Here is a 27,393-nt window from a genome sequence, read left to right as displayed (position 1 = left end):
CAGCAACACATTTTCAGCTCTGATCTCCAGCATCGACAGTCCTCACTTTCTCCATGGAGATAAGTAGCATACATAAGTAAACAATAGATTATACAGTAGCAAAAACAAAAATCACAGGTACAGGCAGTTGTTGAGTTTGAGAGTCTATTCAGTATTCTAACAACAGTAGGGTAGAAACTGTTTCAAAGTCGGCTGGTGCATGTGTTCAGGCTTCCGTACCTTCTCCCCAATGGTAGTGGTTGCCAGAGTAGGATGGATCTTTGAGAATGCTGGCAGCCTTTCCTTAACAGTGGGCCTGGTAGATGGATTCTATCGATGGGAGGTTGGCCTTTGTGAATGTCTGGGCTGAGTTCACCTCTCTCTCTGTAACCATCTCCAATCCTGAATGGTACAGTTGCCATAACAGGTAGTGATACATTCAGACAGAATGCTTTCGATGGCACACCTATAAAAGTTGGCAAAGGTATTTGCTGTCATGCCAAATTTCCTCAGCCACCTGAGGAAGAAGAGACATTGTTGAGCCTTTGTAACCAGTGCTTCGCATGAAGAGTCAAAGAAAACTTGTTCTGCATGACCGCCCCCAGGAGCTTGACACTCTCCACTTGTTCCACCTCTGTGCTGTTAATGTGAAGGAGGGCATGAGTAACATCCTGCCAAAAGTCAATAATGAGTTCTTTGGTTTTGCTGGCATTGAGAGCTAGGTTGTTCTCAGTGTGCCATTTTTCCAGGTCTTCCAACTCCCATCTGTCGTCTGTTTCATTGCCATCTGAGATTTGACCAATTATGGGGGTGTCATCAGCAAACTTGTAAATGGCATTAGTGTGGTATTTGGTGACGCAGTCATGGGTATACAGTGAATACAGTAGGGGGCTGAGTAGGCAGCCATTGGGAGCTCCAGTGTTGAGTGTTAATGAGGATGAAATATTGTCCGCAATCTTCACTGATTGTGGCCTGTAGGTCAGGAAACTGTGGATCCAGTTGCAGAGAGTGGGGCTGTCTAAGAAATCACGAAGTTTAGTAATCAGTCTGGGTTACATTATTGAAGGCTGAACTGTAGTTTAGGAGTAGGATTCTTATGTAGCTGTTCTTGATGTCAAGTTGTTCTAGGGATGAGTGAAGTGTAAGTTACATGGCATCTGTCATGGATCAATTGGTCTGCTAGGCAAATCGGAGTGGGCCAAGAGTAGTGGGGAGACTGGAGTTGATTATTGCAATGACCAGCCTTTCAACTCATTGGCATAAGCGAGACCCGTTCCGATTTCTGTAATCAGTCTCTGAGTATTGCAGTGAAAATTCCTTGGGAAAACGTTGGACTGAATGTGTTCATCAGCGCAGAAACATTGAAACTGAAAGCGGTTTGAATCAGGAAATGCAGAGGGTGAAGATGGCTTCCAGACAGCAGGGAGAGAGCTGGACAGAGGAGACAGTTTGTCCCATTTGTCTGGATTTCTTCACCGATCCGGTTACACTGGATTGTGGACACAACTTCTGCCGCTCCTGTATCACCCAGAGTTGGGAAAAGAAGGAGATAAACTCCTGCCCGGAATGTAGAGAGGAGTTTCCAGAAAGAAACCTCAGGGGAAATCTGACCATTGCGAATCTGGCCGAGGAGGCTCGAAAATTAAAGCTGGATCCGAAAGAGAAGGAAAGTAAACCTCACTGTGAGAAACATCAGAGAGAACTGGAGCTGTTTTGTGAAACTGACAAGAAATTGATCTGTCTGATTTGTAGAGATTCCCGGGAACACAAAAGTCACAACTTCTTGCCGATCAATGAAGCTGTTGAAATCTACAAGGTAAACATTGCATTTTGTAATCGATATTTCTAACGAACCTTTTCAGACCACTCTATGAGACACGTCTGGAGCAGGGGAGACTCGGACCCCTCCGTCAGGGACTAGAGACAGGAACTCTATCGCTGACAATACTCTCCAGTAACGTTCGTCTTCTTCTGAAATATTTTTTAAAAAAGTTTTATAACATTTTCAGGGGCGAACAGTTTAAGAATGTAATTTTATTTTCCAATTCCAGCGTCAATTGAAATCTTCCTTAGATTCTCTCACTGAGAAGAAATCGGCGGTTCAACAAACGGAACTGACCCAGAAACGGAAGATTTCCGAAGTGAGGGTGAGCTCTCCCTGTGCTGATTCTCTGGGATCTCGGTTAGTTTTGTTCCCTTTATCGCGGGACATTAATGAGGTTTCACATTTCATTTGGTAGGAACAGGCCAGCAGTCTGCAGACCCACATCACATCCGAGTTCACTAAAATGCACCAGATTCTCACTGAGAAAGAGCAGCGTTTACTCAGAGATCTCAGGGAAGAAGAGGAGAGGGTTGTCGAACCAATGGAGAAAAACCTTCGAGAGATTCAGGAGAATTTAAATTCTATTGAGGGGAACCTCTCAATTTCACAAAAACATATGGAACAAATAGACGAGCTGATGTTTCTGAAGGTGAGGGAATATAATGCAGGTTATTTCAGACAGATTTCGGACATGATGACAACTGTAAAAATAACATGGAATTTCGTGTAAAAAAGTGAACTGACCTTGTGATTGTCCAGACGGTTCTGCCGTTGTCGCTGAAGAAAGGTCAATGCTCCCGCAGCGTTCACTCTGATTTCTCTCCAGAGATCCTTCCAAACCTGCTGAGATTTTCCAGTAAACTTTTTTTTGTTACAACTGCCACATTGTCTTCAGATCCTCAGGAATACCGACAATTTCCCGGGAATGGATTGTGATGTTTTTTTATTTGTTTTGTTATTTTCTCCGTGTTCCCATGTTTAATTATTTCCTGGAACTCTCATTGTAATCCACGTACAGTCCCATGAGGAGACTGTGTATGTGTGCCTGGTACAGTGGGAGTATGAGAGTCATTGTGTCCGTGAGCGGGACTGATGGTCAGTTCCAGTTTATTTTACCCTCTCCTCAATCTTCCTTCCTAAATGTATCACTTTACACTTCCGTGTTGTGTCTGCTCATTTCAGCAGAGTGTCTGTCTCCTCCTGAAATCTGTTACTGCCATCCTCACTGTTTGTGATTCATTTCTTTCAGGAGGAAGCTTGTTGGAAGAGAAGGTAGGACATGCTCTTTACTGAAACTCTGCACAGTTTGCTCAATAACTCAGGGACGGGTTATTATAGGTTTATTTCCTGGTTATTATCGCCACGTTAAAGGGTGATTAATCGGATAACAGTTACTCCAGTCATGGTTCACACACAAGTGTTTTTATAACAAGAAACTTATTGCAGGGTTGAGACAGTATTGGATTTTATAAAACTCTTCAATATTGCAAACAATGACGAGATGCCTGTAAATAATACAACCTGGTTCCGAGGCTGGAAGTGATCACTGCCCTGATTTTTGTGACTGTTTGTGTGACTGTGACCTTCCCCCTGACCCTGAGAGAGAGACACGGCCCATGTTTCCAGGGAATGGCCATCCCTGTCATCACATGGCTCCTGACCAACCCAAGACAGAGTTTAAAGGGGGAATTTCACTTTTTACAACACTAACATACACCCTAGCCTTTATAAAGGGTACAATAAAGGCAAAATAAAAAAAATCTTTAATTAGTGTAATCTGATGTTCTGAGGTATTTTACAGGACCATTGGAAAGTATAGAAAAGTGTCACTGAACTATTAATCCAGATGATTGCTGTGTGTTTTAGCGGATTTTAAAAGAGGCAAGAAGAATAGAGAGATGGAGAAGTTCAGGGAGGGAATTCCAGAGTTGACGGTCTCGGCAGTTGCAGGTCCAACCTCCAATGAGGAGAGAGACTAAAATCAGAGATGGTCAGGAGACTGGAAGTAGAGGAGTAGGACTCTCAGAGGGTTTTGGGACCCATACATTACACAGTTGGACATGAGGCTTTTCGATGTTTCAGTTTTTTTGTCTCTGTTCCACATTCTCTGTTTAGAATACAGCAAGGGGATGGGGGAAATGTATATCACCTCCTGCGGTGTGTGATGTCTCAGTACCTAATCTGTTTTCAGGACATGGGCCTTTCTCTGGATCTAGGGGTTTCCAATCCTTGCCTTTGCATTATTGAATTCTTGTTGAATCAGTTACAAAAATAAGATGAACATTCCACTTTCTAACCCATTGACTTTAATGTGAAAATTGTGGAATGCTTGAATATTTAAATCTTTTCATAAGTGTTTGAACAAAGCAGAATTTACATTGTCATCTGTTTAATGTTTACAGGATGAGTGATGAGGAGAAGATACTCTCAGCTGCTGATGGCTCTCTGTCTCTCGGACAGTTCACTGGCCCTTTACAGTACACACTCTGGAGAGAAATGATACACACCATTCACCCAGGTAAACATGTGTATTCATTTTCCTAATGATAGATCCAATTGTGTAGGGGCTCCAAGGCCCCAGTTTACATCTTCACATCACTAGTTGTTAATTCTAGGATTCTCTCCATGGAAACATTGCACTTTCTGTGGGTCCATTTGGACAAGTGTCTGAAGCCATCAGCTCTGTAGATCAGAGTAGTGAAGGATTCTGTCTAACCAGAGGAATAGAGAACGGAAATAGGATTTTGAGAGGAGATTGAAGCTGGAGTGACATTGGAGGAACAGTTTTTTATATAATATCAGGAAAGCTTGTAGATATTAAAGAGCCAGTGTTAACAGGCACATATCTAATTGGGGTTGTGAGAGAAACATAAACAGAAATTGCTTGATCTAATCAGATCTGCCAGCATCTGTGGAGAGAAATCTGAGTTAACCTTTCAGGTTGATTGAGCCTTCCTCAGAACTGATTGTGGTTGGGAAAAGTTGTTTTTTGCGGAAGGTACAGTGGGGGAGAAGGTAAGGAGGAAATGATGGAAAGGGATAGACCCCAAAGAGAGAGAACAGTAAGAAAGACAAAGGAGTGAATAATGATTATCTGGGGAGAGTAAATACCCAGTAATGGAGACTGTTAGTGCCGAATAATAGGCAGAGTGTAATGGCAGTGATAACAAAACCTAGTTTGTGGGGTATGGGTCTGGGTCTACAGTTATTAACTTTGAAATTGAGTCCAGAGAGCTTCAGGGTCCGGAAGTGGAAAATGAGGTGTTGTTCTTCCAGCCTGCACTGAGCTTCAGTGGAGTACTGCAGCAAACCTGAGACAGAGGTGTTGCCCAAAGAACAGGATGGTGTGTTTAAGTAGCAAGCAAGTGGAAGTTCAGGGTGTTTTTAGTCAGGCAGAACACAGATGCTTTGTTTCTCCAATACAGAGGAGACCACCTTGTGAGCAGTGAATGAAGGAGACTCAATTGTATAAAATGCAGGTTATGTGCTGCTTCGCCTGGAGGATGTATTGGGCCCTTGGATACTGAGGAGGGAGGGGGTAAATGGGCAGGTGTTGTATCTTCGGTAGTTGCTGAGAATGTTGCTGTGGGGCTGTGGGTGGGTGTTGGGAGTGAAGAAAGAGTGTGGCAGGGAGTTCCAGAGTGTGAAAGGCCCTGTGAAAGGCTGATAAGGAAGGGGAGGGAAATATATGTCTGGTGGCGACATCTTACTACAGCTGGTGGAAATGTGTCTGATGCTCTTCCTGTTGTGGATGCTGGTGGGATGGCAGGTTTGGACAAGGGCTATGCAATTGCTTTCCTAACAGAAAAGAGATGGGGTGAGGGCAGAAGTGTGAGAGGTGGACCATACCCGATTGAGGGCCCCGTCAACAACGGTGCTGGGGAATCCCCAAGTGAGGAAGGGGGATGTGGACATTTCCATGACTCCCTTGTCAAAGTTTGCCTCATCAGAGCATATTGAATGGAGACAGAGGAACTGGGAGAATGGAAGAGAGTCTTTTCAGGAAGCAGGGTGCAAGGATGTATATTGTAGGTAGCTGGGAGAATTGGGTTTATAGTGGATATTATTGTTCAGTCTGTCCCCAGAAATGGAAACAGGGATGTCGAGGAGGGGAAAGGAGGAATCAGTGATAGACTCAGTGAAGGTGAGGTGGGGTGGGGTGGAAATTGGAAATTGGCCGTGTGAGAATGGGGGGAGAGGATGGGTGAGTGGGGAATGTGGGATTTAAATATTTTAGTGAAGAGAAGGAATTGCAAACACTAAGAGATTACATTGTATAACAGAAGGTATATGATGGTCTTATTGAAGTGGTCAATGATGAAAACTGTAGGAGATAAATATCAACTGAAAAAACCGTGGATGCTGTAAATAAAAGACAAAAACAGAAATTGCTGGAAAAGCTCAGCAGGTCTGGCAACATCCATGGAGAGAAATCAGAGTTAATGTTTAGCATCGAGTGACCCTGCCTCAGAACTGATGGTAGCTCAGAAAATGTCGGTTTATATGCAGATGTTATTGTGGGGGTTGGGGTAAGGACTGTATGATAGATAGGAATAGACACCAAAGACAGGGAAGAGCAGTTGGACAGAGAAAGGAATGGATAACAATCTGACTTGGAATGTGTGTAACTGTTAATGGGTACAGTTTGTGGCTAACAATGGGTTGTGTGTAATACTAGCCTCTGTATAATGAAGCCTGATCCATCGGGGTTGAGGTAAGAACATGGGAGAGCTCAGACCTTAAAATTATTGAACTCAATAATTGAACTCTGGGAGGCTGCAGGGCCTGGAAGTGGAAAATGAGGTGTTGTTCTTTCAGCTTGTGCTGAACTTAGCTGGAGCACTGCAGCAAGCCTGAGACAGAGATGTTGGCCAGGGAACAGGATGGTGTGTTAAAGGAGCAGACAACTGGAAACTCAATGTCTTTTTTATATACAGAATGCAAGTGTTTAGCAAGATGGTCACCCATTCTATGCTTTATTTCCCCAGTGTAGAGGAGATCACATTGTGAGCAGTGAATGCAGTGGATTCGTTTGAGTGAAGTGCAGAGAAGGTGTTGCTTGACCTGGAAGGTCTGTTTGGGCCCTTGAATACTGAGGGGGGAAGGAAGGAAACTGATAGGTGTTCCACTTTCTGCAGTTACAGGGGACGGTGCCATGAGGCTGTGAGGAGCTGTTGGGAATGAGGGAAGAGTAAACCAGGATGTCCTGGACGGAACAGTCCCTGTGGAAGGCAGACAAAGGAGGGGAGAGGAATATGTGTCTGGTGGTTGCATCTTGCTGGAGGTGGCAGAAATTATGGCTAATGATCTTCTGCATGTGGATGCTGGTGGGATTGCAGGTAAAGACAAGGGGAACCTTATCACTGTTGCAGGAGAGAAGAGAGAGCATTAGGGCTGAAATGCCAGAGATGGGTTGGACCCAGTTGAGGGCCCTGTCAACAACAGTGTTGGGGAATTCATGGTTCAGGAAGACGGCTCCCTTTTTGAAGGTGGCAGCATAGGAATAAATGCAATGGAGATGGAGTAACTGGGAGAATGGAATAGTCTTTTCAGGAAGGAGGGTGCGAGGATGTACAGTCCAGGTAACTGTGGGAGTCGGTGGGTTTATAGTGGATATTGGTGGCCTTTCTATCGCCAGAAATGAAAACAGGAATGTTGAGAAAATAAAGGGAGGAGTCAAGGATGAATCAGTTGAAGGTGAGGGCAGGTGGAACTTTAAATCAAAATGAATAAACTTTTCCAATTAAATTGAGAGTGGAAGATAGCACCGACGATATTGTCAGTATATCACAGAAAGACTCATGTGTGGGACTGGAATAGGACTGGAACAAGGAAAGTTCCATGTACCCCACAACAGACAGGCACAATTGGGGGTCTGTGAGGATATACATGGCCACCCCTCTACCTGAACAAAATGAGGGGATTTAAAAGAAAAGTTGTTGAGGGTGAGGATGAGCTCAGCCAAGGGGAGGAGGGTGGTGGCAGGGGGGGATTTGGGATTGTTCAGGTCTTTGATCCAGGAAGAAGTGGAAAGCCCTGAGACCATCCTGGTGGGAATGGAAGTGTAGAGGGATTGCATGTCCATGGTAAAGAGGAGGCAGCTGGACTACAAACTGGAAATTTTGGAACTGGCATAAAATGTGGATATAAGTGAGGAGGGACTGGAGCAGGGGAGACAAGACTGAGTCATGGGAGGAAATGATGAGTTCTGAGAGGCAGGAGCAGGCAGAAAGAATGGGTCTGCCTGGGTAATCCTGTTTGTGTATTTTGGGAAGGAGGTAGAAGCAAGTTGTGTGGGGTTGTGGGACTATCAGCTGGAGGCAGTTGGAGTCGGGGCAGATCCCCAGATGAAATGAGGTTGGTGACCATGGTTGACACAATAGCCTGATGTTACATCATGGGGTCACAGGTGAAAGGCCGATAGGAGGAGGCATCCGAGAGGGATCTCAGCTTCTGCAATGCAGTGGTCAGTCTGCCCACTACTACAGCTCAGCCTGATCAGTAGCTAAATAACAAAGTCAGGATTGGATCTGAGAGCATGGAGCATGGTGCTGCCTCCATCTCCCATTTGGAATTGAAAAGGTTTATCGATCTTGTTTCCAACTTCCACCTTGCTCTCACTTTAACTGGTCTATCGCTGAATCCTCCCTTCCCTTCCTCAACATCTCTATTTCTATTTCTGGGGATAGACTGCCCACTAATATCCACAATAAATCCACTGACTCCGACAATTACCTGGCCTTTATATCCTTGCACCCTGCTTTCTGTAAAGACTCCATTTCATTCTCCTAGTTACTGCATCTCCATCACAATCATTCCAATGATGTTAACTTTGACAAGGGAGCCTCCAAAATGTCCACCTTCTTCCTCAACCAAGGATTCCCCAGCACTGTTCTTAACAGGGCCCTCAACTGGGACCAACCCATCTCTTACACTTCAGGTCTCACCCCCTCTCTTCCTTCCTGCTACAGTGATAGGGTTCCCTTTGTCCTTACCTACCATCCCAATAGTATTTCCATCCAGAAGATCATTTGCTGCCATTTCCACCACTTCCAACAAGGTGCAACCACCAGACACCAGACACCTTCCCTCCCTTTGGGACACTCTGGTTATTTCCAACACCCCTCACAGCCTCATGACACCTTCCCCTGCAACTGCCAATGGTCTAACATCTGTATCTTTACTTCCTCCCTCCTCAGTATCCAAAGGCCCAAACACACCTTCCACCTACCTGCACTTCTCACAATCTAGTTTACTGCATTTGCTGCTCACAGTGCAGCTTCCTCTCTATCGGGGATATGAAGGGTTGACTGTGTGATCGCTTTCCTGAACCCTTGCATTCCATTTGCCAAAAAAGACCCTGAAATTCCAGTTGCCTTTTAACACACCACCCTGTAACGTGGTCAACACCTCTGTCTCAGGCTTTCTGCAGTGCTCCAATGCAGCTCAGCACAAGCTGGAAGAAAAGGATCTCATTTTCAGCCTGGGGATCCTGCAGCCTTCCAGACTCAATATCAAATTAAATAACTTTTGGGTCTGAGCTTTCCCATATCCTTACCCCATACAACACAACTAGGCCTTGTTATCACAGAGGAGAAAGTGAGGACTGCAGATGCTGGCGATCAGAGCTGAAAATGTGTTGCTGGAAAAGCGTAGCAGGTCAGGCAGCATCCAAGGAACAGGAGAATCAACGTTTCGGATTCATTCCTGAAGAAGGGCTGACGCCCAAAACGTCGATTCTCCTGTTCCTTGGATGCTGCCTGACCTGCTGCGCTTTTCCAGCAACACATTTTCAGCTTGTTATCACAGAGTCTGTTATTACACACAAACCATCGTTAGCCACTAACAATCTCCATTAACAACTATTCACCCTCCTACCCAGATCATTATCCAATCGTTTGTCTGTCTAACTGCTCTTCTCTCTCTTTGGGCTCAATCCCCATCTATCATTTACTCCTTACCCGTTCTCCCAGCACCCTATCTTCTGTATATAAACTAGCTTCCTAGCTACCAGCAGTTCTGAGGAAGGGTCACTCGATCCGTAACGTTAACTCTGATTTCTCTCCACAGATATTGCCAGACCTGCTAAGCCTGATGAATATCTACAGGTGTAACATAGTCAAATGTTAAAAACGACAGAGATATTTATAAACTTCCATGAGGGGAGGTTGAAAAGCCAGTTTGCAGGTAGTGAGGCTGATAAAATCACAAGATCCTTCCAGTGTGGAAGCAGGTCATTCAGTCCATCGAGTCCACACTAACCTTCTTAGCAGCATCCCAACAGGACCCAACCTCTTACCATCTTCTTGTAACTCCACCTTTCCCATGGCTAATCCACCTTGCATGCATTTCCCTGGACAAAATGGACAAAAGCTGCACATTTTTGGATTGTGGGAGGAAGCCAATGCAGACACCGAAAAATGTACAAACTACATACAGTTACCTGAGGCTGGAATTGAACCCAACTCCCTGGTGCTGTGAGGCAACAGTGCGAATCACGAAGCCACAGTTCCAATATTTTCAGCAATCCCATTGATTACACAGTGAATCCAATGGCCGCTCTATGAATTTGATCAAGACCCAATTCAATCTGAAGTTTCTTATTCAGTGTAATGTCCTTGGTTAGTTTTCCAAGGGTTTGGATTGTGAGAAGGTACTGGGTGGTCCTGCAGGAGGGAGCAAGTATTGGAAAACTGCTATCAGTTCCAGGTGAGGGATGGATGTGATTTGGAATGCTGGGAATATCGGACCAAATGAGCAATGAGTAACCATCCGAGCTACAAATCTTCACATGAACCTTGAAAACAAGCTAACATTTTGAGTCTAGATGACTTCGTAATTGCTTAACTTCCCTAGTTATTGGTTGCTGGCTTATCCCCTTCCTAGAAATCTTTTTCCTCACTGAAATATACTTTTGCTGTGAGTCATGTGCTGTTCTTTTAAGAGTCTGCCATTGATCCTCAAATATCTTTGTTGTGAATACCTTCCCGAGTCCACTCCATCAAGCTTAGCCCTCATTCCTTTGCAATTATCCTTATTTAAGCTTAGCACAGTTATTTCCCAACCAAGATCCTCCCTTTCAAACTGAATGCTACATTCCTCCATGTTATGGTCAGCGTTGACTCTGACATCATTTATTAAATCTGCCTCATTACACATCACCAGATTCAAAATAACCAAATACATGGTTGGATTCACAATATTATTGTTCCAGGAAACTATGTGCTCATGGCTTCCTCTGCTAATCTCACTATTTAAATTGACATGTTGATAAAAGTTGCCCAGGATTAATGTTATTGCATTTTTTATTGCACGATTAATCTCTGCCCCACCGTGTAGCTACTATTTGGGGTCTTATAGACCATTTCTGCCAATTTTCTTACTTCATTTCTTACCTCCACCTATCTGGAGTCTATATTCTTCTGATTTCAGATTATTTCTCGCTGTTGTATTGATTTCATCCCATATCAACAATGCGACACCATCGAGCTTTCCTTTCTGCTTGTCCTTTTGAAATTTACATTTTTGCGAGGCGAAGTATCTCCTCCTATTTTTTGAAGTAGTAATGAAGAGGATTGAAGAGGCCAAAGAGTTGAACGTGATCTAAATGGACTTCAGTAAGGCATTCAATAAGGTTCCTCATGGTAAACTGGTTATCAAGGTTAGATCTCATGGAATACTGGAGAATTAGCCATATGGATACAGAACTGGCTCGAAGGTAGAAGACAGAGAGTGGTGGTGGAGGGTTTCTTGTCAGACTGGAGGCCTGTGACCAGTGATGTGCCACAAGGATCAGTGCTGGGTCCACTAAATTTCATCACTTATACAGATGATTTGAATATAACATAGGAGGGATAGTTAGTAAGTTTGCAGATCATACAGCGGGCTCATGATCAGATGGGCCAATGGGCTGTGGAGTAGCAGATGGACTTTGGATAAATGTGAGGTGCTGCGCTTTGGAAAGGCAAATCTGAGCAGGACTTAATTGTCAGGTCCTGGGGTGTGTTGCTGAAAAAAAGAGACGTTGGACTGCAGGTTCATATTTCCTTGAAAATGAAGTCGCAGGAAGATAGGATAGTGAAGAAGACTTTCCATATGCTTTCCTTTCTTGGTTAGAGCATTGAGTATAGGAGTTGGGACATCATATTGCAGCTGTATAGGACATTGGTTAGGCCACTTTTGGAATGTTATGTGCAATTATGGTCTCCCTCCTATTGGAAGGTTGTTGTGAAACTTGAAAGAATTCAGAGAAGATTGACAAGGATGTTGCTACGTTTGTAGGATTTGGGTTATAGGGAGAGGCTGAATAGGCCGGGGCTATTTCCCTGGAGCGTCAGAAGCTGAGGGGTGACCTTATGGAGGTTTATAAAATCATGAGGGGCAATGATAGGACAACTAGACAAGGTCTTTTCCCTGGGGTGAGGAAGTCCAGAGTAGAGGGCATAGGTTTAGGATGAGAGGGAACACAGTTAAAAGGGACCTAAGGAGAAATATTTTCATGCAAAGGGTGGTGCATGGATGGAATGAGCTGCCAGAGGGAGTGGTGAAGATTGTTACAATGATAACATCTAATAGGAATCTGAATAGGTATATGAGGAGGATGGGTTCAGAGGGATATGGGCCAGGTGCTGGCAAATGGTTAGGTTATGTTGCCTCGTTAGCATGGATGAGTTGGGCTGAAGGGTCTGTTTCCATGCTGTACATCTCTATGAGTCTATGACTCTCATAAATGACAGAGTCAATCTATGGACAGTGATGTCATAGAAACATCACTGTGATGATGAAAAGTAATCAGTTTTGATTATATCAGTTGTGGTGGAAAAGTTCAGTAACACTGAAGGAACTAATACATTGCATTTTTCCTAATAGTGATGTGGGAGATTATAAAGAGGTCCTTATTGGTAGTAATATCTGGATTACTCCCAGTACTATGAGCTTGTGAGAGTAGGAGTAGGGGGATAAAGTAGATTAATTTGTGGGCTAAGGAGCTGAAGTAAGGAGCAAGGATTCACATTTTTGAATCACTTGGACCTTTGCTGGAATAGAAGTGTCCTGTACAAGTTGGATGAGCTGAACCTGAATTGGAACGGGATCAATATCCTGGCAGGGAGATTTGTTTGTGTGACTTGGGAGGCTTTAAACCAGCAATGGGGGTGGGATGAATTGAAGAGATAGTGAGAAAAGAAACAAGGTGTAGTAACCAAAGGGAACAAGTTAAATACTCAAGGTAGACAGGAACACAGCAGAGAATGAGGTAAGACTGAGCAATTAAATACATTTGCATTTATTTTCATGCAAGAGGCCTGACAGATAAGACAGATTAATTTAGGGCATGGTTGGGAATATAGGATTGGAATATCATAGCTATCGGCGATGAAACATGGCTTAGGGAGGGTAGGATGTTATAGTAAAGATAGAAAGGGAGACAAGAAAGGAGGAGAGTGGCATCTTTAATTAAAGATAACATTATGGCTGTACTTAGGGAGGATACTCCTGGAGACCATCCAGGGAAGTTATTTGGGTTAAATTAAGAAAGATCTCATTGGGATTGTAGTATAAACTCTCAAACAGACAGTGGAAAATTGAGAAGCAACATGCAGGGAGATCTAAGATACCTGTAAGATTAATAGGGTGTAACAGTAGGGAATGTTAACTTTCCAAACATAAACTTTCCAAACATAAACACATTGTGTTAACAACTTAGATGGAGAGGAGTCTAAGTGTATCGAAGAAAATGTTCTTGTTCAATATGCAGTTGCACCTGTTTTCCCTGGAGTGTCAAAGGCCGAGGAGTGACCTTATCAAGGTTTATAAAATCATGAGGAGCATGGATAGGGCAAATAGACAAGGTAGGAGTGGGGGAGTCCAGAACTAGAGGGCAGAGGTCTATAGTGAGAGGGAAAAGATTTAAAAGGATCGAAAGGGCAAATGTTTCATGCAAAGGGTGATGCGGCCATGCAGGTAACTGCAGAGGAAATGGTGGGGGCTGGTACAATTCCAACTTTTAGAAGGTATCTGGATGGGTACACAAATAGGAAGGTTGAGAGGGATTTGATCCAAGTGCTGGCAAATAGGACTAGATTAATTTGGATATCTGCGTTAGCATGGACTAGTTAGTCTGAAGGATCTGTTTCCATGCTGCATACCTCAATGACTCTATGACTCAAACAGCATCTTATTTTCCACTCCACTGAGGCCACATGGGGAGAACTTGATAAAAATTGGGAATTACATTGTTAGGAATATACTACAGACCAATGCCAGCCTGAGATTAAGCATTGATATGTAGGCAAATCTCACAGAAGTGAAAGAAGGGGTTGCAAAATCAGGGGAATTCAGCTTCCCCAGGATGAACTGGGACAGACAGATTGTGAAGGGCTTAGACAGGACAGAATTCTTAAAATGTCTCCCCGTGATCTTTTTAAGGCAGTGTGTAGAAAATCCAACAGGAGACAGGGCAGGGCTGGAACAGCAGAGATTCACCAAGATGTTGCCTGGGCTGGAGTGTTTCACCTCTGAAGACAGCCTTGATTGGGTGGGGACATTTTCATTGAAGCAGAGAAGGCTGAGGTGTAGAAAGTTATGGGGATTACAGATTGAGTGGACAGAAGGTTACTTTTCCCCTTAATGGAATGGACAATAACAGCAGCATAGATTGAAGAGAAGGAGCATGGGTTTTCAAAGGGAATTAAGGATAATATTTCTCCCCCAGATGGTGGTTGGCATCAGGAGCTCACTGCCTGAAAGGAGACAGAAATCTTTGCAGCATTTCAGAAGTTATTCAGATGGAGTGATAGAGTCACACAGGATGGAAACAGACTCTTCCATCCAATGAGTCCACACAGAACAGGTATCCCGAACAGACCTCATCCAATTTGCCAGCCTGTGGCCCATATTCCTCTAAATCCTTCCTATTCATGTCCCCATCCAGATGCATTTTAAATGTTTTTATTAGACCAACCACCACTTCCTCTGGCAGACCACTCTATACACGCACCACACTCTGGATGAAAAAGTTACCCCTCAGGTTCTTCTTAAACCTTGCCCATCTCACCTTAAATCTATGCCCTCCAGTTCTGGAGTCATCTACCCTTGGAAAATACATTAGTTATTTACCCTATCCATGCCTCTCATGGTTTTATAAACATCTAAAATGTCACCCCTCAGCCTGCCATGCTCCAGGGAAAGAAAGCCCCAGCCTATTCAGCCACTCCCTATTACTCAAACCCTCCAATCCCGGCCACACCCCTGCAAATCCCCTCCACACATTCTCAAGCCTCATAATGTGCTTACCCCATGGTCGGGTGACCAGAACCACACTCCAATGTGCCGCATAGCCACAACATGATGCCCCAACTCAACGCTCCAACCAATAAAGGCAAGTGTGTCATACTCTCTCTTCACCACCCTGTCCACCTCCAACTCCACCCCAAGGAACCATGTACCAGCACCACAGGCCTTCCATTCAGTTATACTCCCCAGAGCCACACCATCAACTATATTAGTCCTGACCTGGTTTGCCTGACCAAAATGCAACACATTACATTTATCAAAATTAAACTCCATCTGTCAGTCCTCGGTCCACTGGCCCATCTGATCAAGAATCCGTAGCAGTCTAATATCATCTTCTTTACTGTCCACTGGATGATATTTACATGTCACCGCCCAACTTATGAACCATGTTAGACAAGCAAGGGGCAGGGAGAACACAGCCAGCCAGGCAGCATCAGGAGGTGGAAAAGTCGACCTTTTGCACGTAACACTTCTTCAGGACTGGGGGTGGGTGAGGGCGGAGCTGCAGATAAAGGCGTGGCAGGAGTAGGGTGCTGAAGTGGGGCTAGGTGATGATGGGCAGAGGATATAACTTGGTTGGTCGATGGGTGGAATGACCAGTTGGTGGCTTAGAGGAGTGGAAGGGAGGGGGAGGGGTTGGGAAGGGAGTGGTGGATGGGAAAGGAGGTTATTTGAAATTGAAGAACTCATTGTTGAGTCCTCCTGGCTGTGTACCACCCAAGTGGAGGATGTATTGTTCCTCCGGTTTGGAGTTTGATTCATTGTGGCAATGGATGAGGCCAAAGATGGTCATGTCGGGAAAGGAGTGGGAAGGGGAATTAAATGGGCAGTGAATGGGAGCTCTGGTTGGCCCCTATTGACCTGGATGCGATGCTCAGTGAACTGTTCCCTCGATTTATGTTTGGTCTCTCCGATGCAGAGAAGACCACATCGGGAGCACTTGATGCAGTAAACTAGGTTGGAAGAGAGGCAGGTGAACCTCTGTCTCACCTGGAAGGGCTGTTTGGGGCCCTGGATGGAGCTAAGGGGTGTGGTGTACCGGCAGGTTTTGCATCTTTTCCTGTTTCAGGGAAAGGTATGTTGGGGTTTGTAGGAGGTTGGTGGGGAGAGTGACACAAACCAAGGACTGGCGAAGAACAATACTTGCAGAAGGCAGAGAGCGGTGAAGTGTGGTAGATGTTCTTGGTGACAGGGTCTAGTTGGAGTTGGCAGAAGTGTTTGAGGATGATGCATTGGATGCAGAGTCTGGTGGCGTGTAGGTGAGGATAAGGGGGACTCTGTCTTTATTGCGTTGAGTGGGGGATGTTTAGAGCAGTTGAATGGGGAATGGAGGTGGTGTGGTGGAGGGCTGTCTGGATAACAGCGGGGGGAAATGCACATTGTTCAAAATAGATGCACACCTAGGATGCTCGGGAGTGGAATATCTCCTCGTCCAAGCAGATGTGGCAGAAGCAGAGGAATTGGGAGAATGGAATGAAGTTCTGGCAGAATACTGGGTGGGAGGAAGTGTGGTCCAGGTAGGTGTGAGAGTCTGTGGGTTTATAGTAACCATCCATCTAGAGACTGTTGCCAGAGATGGAAACAGAGAGGTGAAGAAGGTGAGAGAGGTGTCCAAGATGAACCAACTTTGGAACCATGTCTCCAATCTTCACACCCAAATGTTTATATACAGGACCAAAAGCAGTGGGACTCAGCTCAAATCCTTGTGGCACCGATGATCTCCAGTCTGAAAAGCAACCCTCTACCATCACACTCTGCCTCCTACCTTCGGTCCAATTTTGTACTGAATTGGCTAGCTCCCCCTGAATCCATGCGATCTAACCTTACTAACCAGTCTACCATGCAAAACCTTGTTGAATGCTTTGCTGAAGTTCATATGGACAACATCTACTGCTTTGTCTTTATCAATCTTCTTTGTAACATCTTCAAAAAACTCAATCAAGACACGATTTCTCACTTACATGTTGACATGTTGACAATTCCGCATAAGTCTTTTGCCTTTCCAAATGTATGTAAATTCTCTCTCACCCTCTTCAATAACATATCTACCACAGAGGTAAAGCTCACTGGTCTACAATTCCCTCACTTTTCCTTACAGCCTTTCTTAAATAATGGCAGCAAATTAGCCAACCTCCAACAAGGAGGTCCAGCAATCTCTTCCCTCACTTCCCTGGTTTCTGGGAAACACCTGATCGGATTCCTGGGATTTCTCTAGCTTTGTACAATTGAAGACCACCACAGCACATCCTCTTCTGTAATATGAACTCCTTTCAAGACATCACTATTTATTTCCCCAAGTTCCCTAGCTACTGGGAAATGGAATAGAAGTTGATAGGCCGTTGATGATGAACATGGTCACAATGGGCTGAAGGGCCTCATTTGATGCTGAGTTAGTCTACGGCTATGTAGGTTGGTTAGCTCAGTTGGCTGGACAACTGCTGTGTGATACAGACTGACATTAACAGTGCAGGTTCAGATCCTGTCTTCTCATCCATGCCCCTTCACCGAGGGATGGTGACGCTGACAATAAACTCGCCACTAGCTTTCTCTCTCAGATCAGACAGCAGCCTCTGGGACTATGTCAACTTCACTTTCTTTCACTCTGTGGCTTAAGAAGTGGACTCGCTGATTCTCTCTCTAACTAAAAGATAACATTTTTACTGCAATGTTCATCTTATCTCAACAAAAAGGTTAACCTCCCATTAACCATCTTAATTACTCACTGTTCCAGCATTGAACATTTTCTGACTTGTGTAGTAGAACACCCAGAACACTCTGTCACTGGCAATTTGCAGGTTTTCTCTGTTTTAAGAATGCTCCTTGTTTTTAAAATTCTTTCTTGTAAAGACTCCCTTTCCCCTCACACCACTCAGGCCTCACACTATCCCCCATTCTCTCACCCTCACAACTCCCATCCACCACCCCAAAGTTGTCCTATCTCCACAGAATAACACAAAATTTAAAAACCCAATCGACTCTATCACAACTTAATGATGTTGTTCCAAATATTTGCAACATCCCCATAAACACCCCCTTGGCAAAAAAAAAGGAAAATGTCAAATTCAGATTCTCACAGGAGAGATGTCAGAGAGAGAGGGGGTCAGCGTGGAGCTGTTTCTTTGACCAGCAGCCTCAAAAACTGACTGCTTGTCAAACCAAACCGAAACCAGAGTTAACCTGACCTGGGAGAACAGGATGCTCCTCTTTCATTGAACAAGCATTCTTTAAACTTGAAAGCCTTTTGCCTGAGGCAGTATGTGTTATCCCTCGCCAAAATTGGCTCTAAAACCTATAAAAAACAGACAATCAGAACTTATGTGCTTATGACCCCTCTTAAAAAAAAGGACAACCTGATCTTATTTAAGCAGCAACATCGTCACACCCCTCACTCATCCCCACACCCTCTGCCTTCCCCCCACACATCTCCCTTTCACTATCTCCTCTCATCTCCCTGATTCTCCTTATCTGAGTCATCCTCCTCATTTACATTCCCCCTCCCCATCCCCCTTGCTGTTAAATTCCCTCCCATTTCCCTTAACCCCCGCCTCTCCCCTCCTCCACTCATGACCTTACACACAGCCTACCTCTTTATTCACCCCATCACCCTCTCCTCAGTTTCCTGCCTCTTGCCTCCTCCCACTCCTCTTCCCCTTCACTCTTGCCTCCACTTCTCTCCCCTCCACCTCATCTTCAAATTTACTCACCTTCTCCACATTCCACAGACTTCCTCAACTTCCAAGGCCCAACTCTATCCTTCCTTTGAAACCTCCATCCTACACTCCCCTCATCTTGACTCTCCTCTCCCCCTGCACAGACTCCACCTCATCCTCCAGTTCTCTCACCTCCAGAATCCCCACAAGACCTTATTTTGCACTCTCTCACTTCCACATTCGGAGTAATTTCCTGTCCTCTTAACACATCCCATCCCCTTATATACCCCGTCACTCTCCACCACCCACTCTCCTCTCCCACCCACTTATTCCTCCTCTGGCCAAAAATAACATGTCTTTCTTCCCACCAGCTGAGCCTCTCTTCCTGCTCACTTTCACCTCCCTTTCTCTCTTCCCCTCACACTCTGCATCTCCATCTCTCAACCCTCCCACTCACTCTCCCAATCTCCAACCTCAAATGTCCACTTATTTTGCAGACCTCCTGTTGACACTCTCCCATTCACTCACTCTCCCCTATCCGATCCCAAGCAGTCCCCATCCCCTCAAAAAAATCTCCAGACCCTCTCTCATATCCTTACTCAGCTTCCAATCATTCCCTCCTCCATCACTTATTCCATTTCTTCACTCTTCCATTCTCCGCCCCGAGGTTAAAAACCTTCCCTCATTTCCTCCCATTCTCCATCATGCTCCCCTTCCGTTCCCTAAACTCTCCCTTACAAATGCAACCTTACTCTATCCCTCCCTCAGTCTCCCCCCTCCCTTGCTGCTCATCACTCCTGCCTCTCCTCACTATTCCCATTCCCACCCACTCACATCACCCCACCCTCCCCTTTCTCTTACATTCACCAACCTTCCACTTACTGTCCCCTCTGGCCCCAATCTCCCTTTCCCGTCACCCTCATGTTCTTTTCCTCTTGTTATTGCATCCTCATGCTCACTTCTCATTACACTCCCCCCCTCTCATTCTCCCTGTCCTCTCACTTACTCTTCCCCATTTTGTCACCCACACTCTCCTCCTCACTCTCCCCTCCTATTTTGTCTCTTCCCCCTGGACCTAGCCATCTCCCTCTAATTCTGTCCTCTCCCTCACGCGACTCTCTCCCACCTTGTCCAGACTGTTCACTCTGACTAACTCCTTCTTCTGTACCCCTCACCTCTCCAGTACCCCTCACTCTGCTCATCACTCTCTCCTCCTCCTCCTGGCCCCCACCATCTGATACTCCCCTCTGCTGTCCCACACCCCCTTGCTCTCCCTGCACTTTTGCTCTCTTTCCCCACCCCCTAGTGCTTCTTCTCCCACCACTTCTGCAACACTCACTGCCCCTCACCTTCTGTTTCAGATTACCCTCCCCAGCACACTCCCCCTTGCCACTACCATCACACTTTCCATCTACATAGTTCCCCCTTCTTCTCCCCACTCCTCCTGGCTCCACAGATGATCTCGTCCCAAGGGATACCCCTTCCCATTGCTCTCACCTGAGCACTCACTCTCCCAGTGCTCACCCCACTCTAAGCTCCCCCACTTTTTCCATCCCTCCCTCTCCCATACCATCCCTTCACTCTCCCCTGCATTATCTCCCACCTTTTCTCACTCTCCATCCTCTACCCCACATCTCCTAACTTTCCCCCTCTCTTTAACATTCCCCTCCTTCCTGTGTTAGGGTTCTCTTCTTCCTGTACACTCTGTTTTCCCATCCACTCCTCTCCAAATGAACTCCCTCACCTTCCCTCCCTCACTCTTCCCTCTCCATCCCTCTGCCTTACCCACCCTTCCTCCTCATTCCTCCACTCTCATCACTCACTGCACTCTCCCTTCCTCACCCACTTCCCTTTCCCTGTCCCACTCCTCCTTCAAACTCCCCCTTTTCCAGACTCGCCTTATCCCCCTCTATCTCTGAACCCCTCACCACCTGCTCCCTCATTCTCCCTGGCTCCTCTCTCCCTCCCTCTCTCTCTGATGGTGTTATTTGATCTCTCCCCCAGCTCCAGCCTCTCTGACTCTGGATCCGAACACAGCCCATCCCCGACTCATCCTGTCTGAGGACCGGACCAGTGTGAGACTCGGCGACAAACAGCAGCCACTCCCCGACTCCCCGGAGAGATTTGATCGCTGGGCTTGTGTCCTGGGATCAGAGGGATTCACATCAGGGAGCCATTACTGGGAGGTGGAAGTTGGGGAGAAGACGGAGTGGGGTCTGGGAGTGGCCCAAGAGTCTGTGAGGAGGAAAGGAGGGATCACCCCGAGACCGGAGACTGGATTCTGGACTGTGTGGCTGATTCCAGGATGTTATTATTTTGCCACCACCTCCCTCTCACCGACCCCCCTCCACCCGAGTGTGAATCCCCGGAAGATCGGGGTTTTCCTGGACTATGAGGGGGGACAGGTGTCATTTTACAATGCGGACACCATGTCCCATCTCCACACTTTCACCCACACTTTCACTGAGAGGATCTTTCCCATCTTCCATCCGGGATGGAATGGCGGCGGGAAAAACTCCGCCCCATTGACAATCTGCGGGATTGAAGGGCACTGACAGATCCATCCCATAATTTCACCCCGTCCCCCTGCCTCCTGCCAGCTGGAAACTGATGGGGGTCGGTCTCAGTCTGGGGGAAAGAGGGAGGGGGAGAGAAGAAACAAATAGAAGCTCAATTGTAGAGAGGGACTGACTGGGTAGAATGAGCTGTGAGCTGCAGGAACCCGGGGACCTTCCTGCCTGTAATGTTGCTCCACAGGCGGGAGGTGGCGCTACATGATGGTGTTGGAGATGAATCAGACGGTGGTTCTCAGGCTGGGCTCAGGGGAGTCTTTCCAGGGGGACACCAAACCATTTCACTGCAGGATCAGTGGGGTCTTTCCAGGGGAGCTCGGTTCAAGCAAAATAAAAATGTCAGACTGATCTTCTTTAGGTTTCCACTATGAGTCAGTAATGTATATCCCACACATTATTTAATATCATTGAGAAACTGGTCTTGTTTTGCTCAGGTTTGTAACTATTGTCCAGAATGTTGCTGCTCTTTCATAAAATGGAAAATTTGGACACCTCAGATTTGAAAGTGATAGGTGAACTGATCATTTATGTCATGATCAGACAATATTGAACCATGTTTAAAACCGTTCAGTTGGTGCAAACTGCAATGTAGGTGGAGTCACAGTCATCACTTATCTCTGAGTTATTGCTCTCTCAGCATTATCTCCGGTGAAATAATCCTTAAGTTACCCTAACAAAAATATCTGTTTGATAAAAATCATTATCTAACACTCTGTGCATGGAATCTATTCAGACTTTGTCAATGTTTATGTTTGTGTCAATATTGAAATGCAGTTTCAAATTTGAAAATAGTTTCTTCAATCAAATCAACTTCTGTGATTCATTAGAGTGAACTAAGGTTTCCAAAACAATTACTTCAAAATAAATCCAAGAGAGTAAACCTGTTAAGATTTTATTTGTAAATTTCTCTAGAATATGTATCCTTATACCTTGCATTCCAACTTCATTCCGGATTATTTTAAGATTCACTATTTCGAGTCAATGAGTGTTAGTTGCCTGGAAATTAACCCACATTTACTTTGGACCTTCAGCTGTTGCTACATTATTTAGGGTCTTAGAGTCAGAGATTGATAGAGTCCTACAGCACAGAGACAGGCCCTTCAGCCCAAAGTGGTCCATGTCAACCAAAAGGTCTATCCATGCTAATCCCATTTCCCTGCACTTGGTCTGTATCCTTCTAAACATTTCCTATCTGTGTATTTCACCAAATTTCTTTGAAGTGTTGTCTCAACCACTTCTGCTGGCAGCTTATTCCGTATGCAACCCACTCTCTGTGCAAAATCCTTGCCCCTTTTATTCTTTCCCCTCTCATTGGAAACAGATGTTTTCTCTACCTTGATTCTGTAACCCTGTGTTAAAGACTGAGTGCATTCACCCTATCCATGCCGTTCATAAATTTATTCACTTCTGTAAGATTCCCTGCTCAGTCTCCTCCACTCTTAAGTAAAAAGTCTTCACTTGTCCAACCTTTCCCTATAACTCAGACACTTGAGTCCAGGCAACGTCCTTGTAAATGTCTTCTGCACTCTTTCCAGTTTAATAACATCCTTCCTACAACAAGGTGACCAAAACTGAACCCAATGCTCCAAGTGTAGCTTCACCAATGTCCTACACAACTGCAACATAACTCACCAACTTCTATACTCAGTGCCCGGACTGATGAAAGCCAGTATGCCAGAAGTGGGTGGCACGGTGGCACAGTGGTTAGCACTGCTGCCTCACAGCGCCTGAGACCCGGGTTTAATTCCCGCCTCAGGCGACTGACTGTGTGGAGTTTGCACGTTCTCCCCGTGTCTGCGTGGGTTTCCTCCGGGTGCTCCGGTTTCCTCCCACAGTCCAAAGATGTGCAGGCCAGGTGAATTGGCCATGCTAAATTGCCCATAGTGTTAGGTAAGGGGTAAATGTAGATGTAGGGGTATGGGTGGGTTACGCTTCGGCGGGGCGGTGTGGACTTGTTGGGCCGAAGGGCCTGTTTCCACACTGTAAGTAATCTAAAAAAAAAGTCTTTGTCATTGTCCCGTTTACACGTGACTCCACTTTCAGAGAACTGTGTACCTGAACTCCAAGTCCCGCTGTTCTGCTACACTCCTTAAGGCCCCACCATTCATCATGAAATGCCTATCTTGATTTGACTTTCCAAAATGCAGGATCTCAGACTTATGTGTACTCAACTCCATTTGCCATTTCTTGACCCACTTCCCCAGCTGATCAAGGTCCTGCTGCAATTTCAGAGAACCTTCCTCACAGTCCACATTACTGCCTATTTTAGTGTTATCTGCAAATTGTCATGTGGTGGGCAGTGGGAGCATCCATATGTTTCAGATCGTGAAGCTGTAAAGGCACATGGATAGAGTATTCAGCTGGTCCAAGTCCAGTCCCTTTTCCCCTCCTGCCCTGCAATATTGTTTTTACAGTTAAAATTTCATTCAATTTTGTAATATTGTAAGTGTTTTGGTTTCTTAAATAAAGTGTAAACTTAAAGCTGCAGCAACAGGTCAGTGAGATTAACCTCAGTGGCAAGAAATGTTAAGGATAATGTTCAACAGAATTAAGCAATCCTGGATAATTGAGGAAAGCCAGTGTGGGTTTATTCAAAGCAAGTCATGTTTAACTGAATTCATTGAACTTTCAACTGAAGACACAGAGGGAATTTGATCCTGGACTTGAAAAGGCTTTGAGAAATTGTCACATAAAAGATTTAGAAGTATAATTGAAGCCCATGGAATGAAATGCCAGTGAGAACATGAAGTTGAATTTGACAGTGAATGAGGATTTTTGAGATGAGGTTAGTTTTACAGTAGTGTTCTGTGTCGGTCTGTTCCAGGAACACTGAAACTCAGCAGGTCTGGCAGAATCTGAGCACAGAAAGCAGTTTCTCCATCAATTTCTGTTTTGTTTCAGATTTCCAACATTTGCAATTCTTTGTGTGTTGAACATTAGGTGTGCTACAAGCTTCAATTTTCACTGCCAGGGTGTGCTACAAAAACAGAAATTGCTGGTGAGAATCAGCAATCTGGTAGCGCGAGTGGAGAGAAAGAAGAGACAACATTTTCGGTCCAGTGACACTGCTCCAGTTTCTCGAGCAATTTTTATTTTTGTAGGAAACCTTGTGATTGGCAGTGACATGCAGATTCTTCCAGATCATTTCAAAGAATTGATGAATTAGGTTTCAAGTAGGCTGAGGCATTAACTTCCCCACTGCTGACCAAGGACTCCATGTTATCTTCTTGAATTCCCTTTTACATTGCAGGGCTGTGCCTCTGTGGTGGGAAAGGGACTGTGAAGCCTCTCTCACCCATCACATAAATCAACATCCCATTGGACAGACACAAACAGATCCGAACAAGAGTCATACTGGATTTGAAACATGTTTTGCACCTCAGCTGCTGCCAGACCTGCTGGGTTTTTCCTGCATTCTCAGTGTTTGTGTGGAATTTGATGCTGCAGAGGGCTGTTGAGGCTGGGTCACTAAGTATATACAAGGCTCAGATGGACTGGTTTTTAACGAGGAAGGGAATCAAAGGTTATGGAGTTTAGGCCAGAAATTTGATTTGAGAATGATCAGATCTTATTAAATAGCAAAGCAGAGGAGAGGTCACATCTGACAAACTTCCTTGACTTCTTTGAGGAAATGGCAAAGAAGATTGATGAGGGCGATGGAAGTGTGTTTTTCCAACTGGAGATCTGTGACCAGTGGTGTTGTGCAGTGACCTGTGCTGAGACCCCATACATGGGTGGTTTGAGCTTGCAGGGTGTGACATGATCATAGAACCCAGACTAACACTTGAGTGCAGTACTGAGGGAGTGCTGAAATAGTGAGACTGCACTCTGATCAATGACACTTTGATCCAAACCTTGTGTAGGGATCAATGCAAAAGAAATCCCACGGCCAATATTTATCCCTCATTAAACCTCAAAACAATTAGATGCCCTGTTCACATTGCTGTTTATGGGAGCCTGCTCTGTACAGATAGGCTAGCTTACGTTCCACATTGCAACATTAAATACAATTCTGAAATACTTCATGGACTGTACGAAGCTTTGACATGTCATCAAAGGTGCTATACAAATACCAATCTTTTTATTTGAGGAATTCAATAGGTTATTCAGGAGCTTTACAGGGTCGGTATACCATGTTATCACTTGTGATGGCGATTAGGGGTTATAGCAATAAGACAGTCACTAATATATCCAGTTGCTGGCTTCCCCTCTACTGACTATAAGATGCAGCAGCAGAATGAGGTCATACACCAATCAGGTTTCCTCCACCATTTGATCGTGGCTGATATATTCCTCAGTCCCTATTCTCCTGCCTTCTCACTGTAACCCTGGTCCCTTTACTAATCAACAAACTATCTATCTCTGACTTAAATACACTCAATGATTTGGTCACCACATCATTCTGCAGCAATGAGTTTGACAGATTAAACACCATCTGGCTGAAGAAATTCCTTCTCAGCTCAGTTATACAGTCAAAGAGTCATAGTAATGTTCAGCATAGAAACAGATCCTCTGGTCTAACTTGTCCATGCCAACCAGAGATCCTAAATTAATCGAGTCCCATTTGCCAGCATTTGGACTGTTACCCTCTCAACCCTTTCTATTCATAAATCTTTTCAAATGCCTTTTAAGTCTGTAATTTTAGCAGCCTCCACAACTTCCTCTCGCAGTTGATCTCACTTTTTTTTAGAAAACGTCGCCCTTAGGTCCCTTTTCTTTTCTTTTTATGTGGATATTTTTATTGAAAGAGGTAGAACATTTTGTAAAACTACAAAAGTACAACTACAATAAACCAACAACAAAACACTATTCTATGTATATAAATAAAAAAACAACAATGCAAACAAAACACAACCGTACTCGTGCAAACCAAACAAATCATTGAATGCAATAAATAAATAAATAAATAAAATGACTCAGCACAATGAAACATTATCTCACGAACTCTGAGAGCATTGAGTTTTCCACATAAATTTATTTGAAATTCTTCCTTCAAGGGCTTCAAGCTCATTAAATCAGATCCTCATGGCGACACAAAGGCCTAAGTTAAGATGGCAGATAAATCTACATCCAGATAATCTAAAAAGGGCTACCATATCTTATACAAATGTTCAGATTTTTGGTGTACTATATTCGTAAGAAAGTCCAAAGGGATATGTTCCATAATTAGCCTCTGCCAAACCAACAGATCCAGGGGTTTTTTCAGAGATCCTACACATCACAATTCTTTTCTTCACACAAAACATGAAAATATTAAAAATCTTTTCCCATAAGCGTCTAAAGATGATAAATTGGGGAGGGCCAGAAGAGAGATAGGGTCCCTCTTAACTTTGATCCCCAAGAACCTCTCTACTACACCTGCCACAGCATTCAATATCTGCCCGAGGCAAGACCACAGACAATGAGTGAGAGTACCGATACTTATTTTACACTTAGGACATAGTGAAGATACTCCCACCTTCAATTTTGTGAGATGCTCTGGGGCCAAATGGGCCTTGTGCAGAATCTTGACCTGCATGGCAAAAGTCCTGTTACAGACTGAAACCTTTCTCGCATTTTCACAAATGTTCTCCAATGTCTCCATAGACATCACACTCCCTAGTTCTCTCTTCTAGAACCCACAAAGCTGCTCAATGTCTTCTGAAAGCTCACCCCCTAATATATGATAAACAGTACTAACAGAGAGAGTACTTATAGCATGAAGCACCCTCTCCTCTGTGAAAGATCCGTCGGAGTCAGTCAAAAGTGTAGTCCCTTTTTGAATAAATCCCTGACCTGAAAAAAAACCAAAAAAGTTCACTGCTAGCCAAACCATACTTACGGGTCATTTGGTCAAAGGACATCATTATTTCACCTTCACATAAATCACCCAGACAGCAGATTCCACCAGCTTCCCAAAGCTTAAACCCGGCATACCAGCTATACAGGTAAGAAAAGGCGTTTTGGATATGCTACCCTTACTCTGCTGCATCAGCCTCCATGCCTTGACAGTATTAATAATTATCGGGTTACAATAATATTCTGTAAGTGACTTCAATTTATCTAAGAACAACAGGCTAATGAGGGGGCATTT

At 44.7% G+C, this 27,393-nt stretch overlaps 1 protein-coding gene across 1 annotated transcript in view; it reads left to right on the top strand.

Annotated features, from left to right (window-relative positions):
- Positions 1-1,384: 1,384 nt before the first annotated feature.
- LOC140455117 (uncharacterized) overlaps positions 1,385-27,393 on the top strand; it is a 79,751-nt gene continuing 53,742 nt past the window's right edge. Inside the window, exons 1-6 of the mRNA XM_072549774.1 lie at positions 1,385-1,795; positions 2,031-2,126; positions 2,220-2,530; positions 3,061-3,085; positions 4,220-4,322; positions 20,752-21,299. Of these exons, the coding sequence (XP_072405875.1) occupies positions 1,385-1,795; positions 2,031-2,126; positions 2,220-2,530; positions 3,061-3,085; positions 4,220-4,322; positions 20,752-21,299 (1,494 nt within the window). The remainder of the gene's footprint in view (positions 1,796-2,030; positions 2,127-2,219; positions 2,531-3,060; positions 3,086-4,219; positions 4,323-20,751; positions 21,300-27,393) is intronic.

This window comes from Chiloscyllium punctatum, chromosome 30 (genome assembly GCF_047496795.1).
Source record: "Chiloscyllium punctatum isolate Juve2018m chromosome 30, sChiPun1.3, whole genome shotgun sequence".
NCBI classification, from domain to species: domain Eukaryota; kingdom Metazoa; phylum Chordata; class Chondrichthyes; order Orectolobiformes; family Hemiscylliidae; genus Chiloscyllium; species Chiloscyllium punctatum.
The sequence above is the reverse complement of the archived record's forward strand: the minus strand, read 5'-3'. Positions and strand labels throughout refer to the sequence as shown.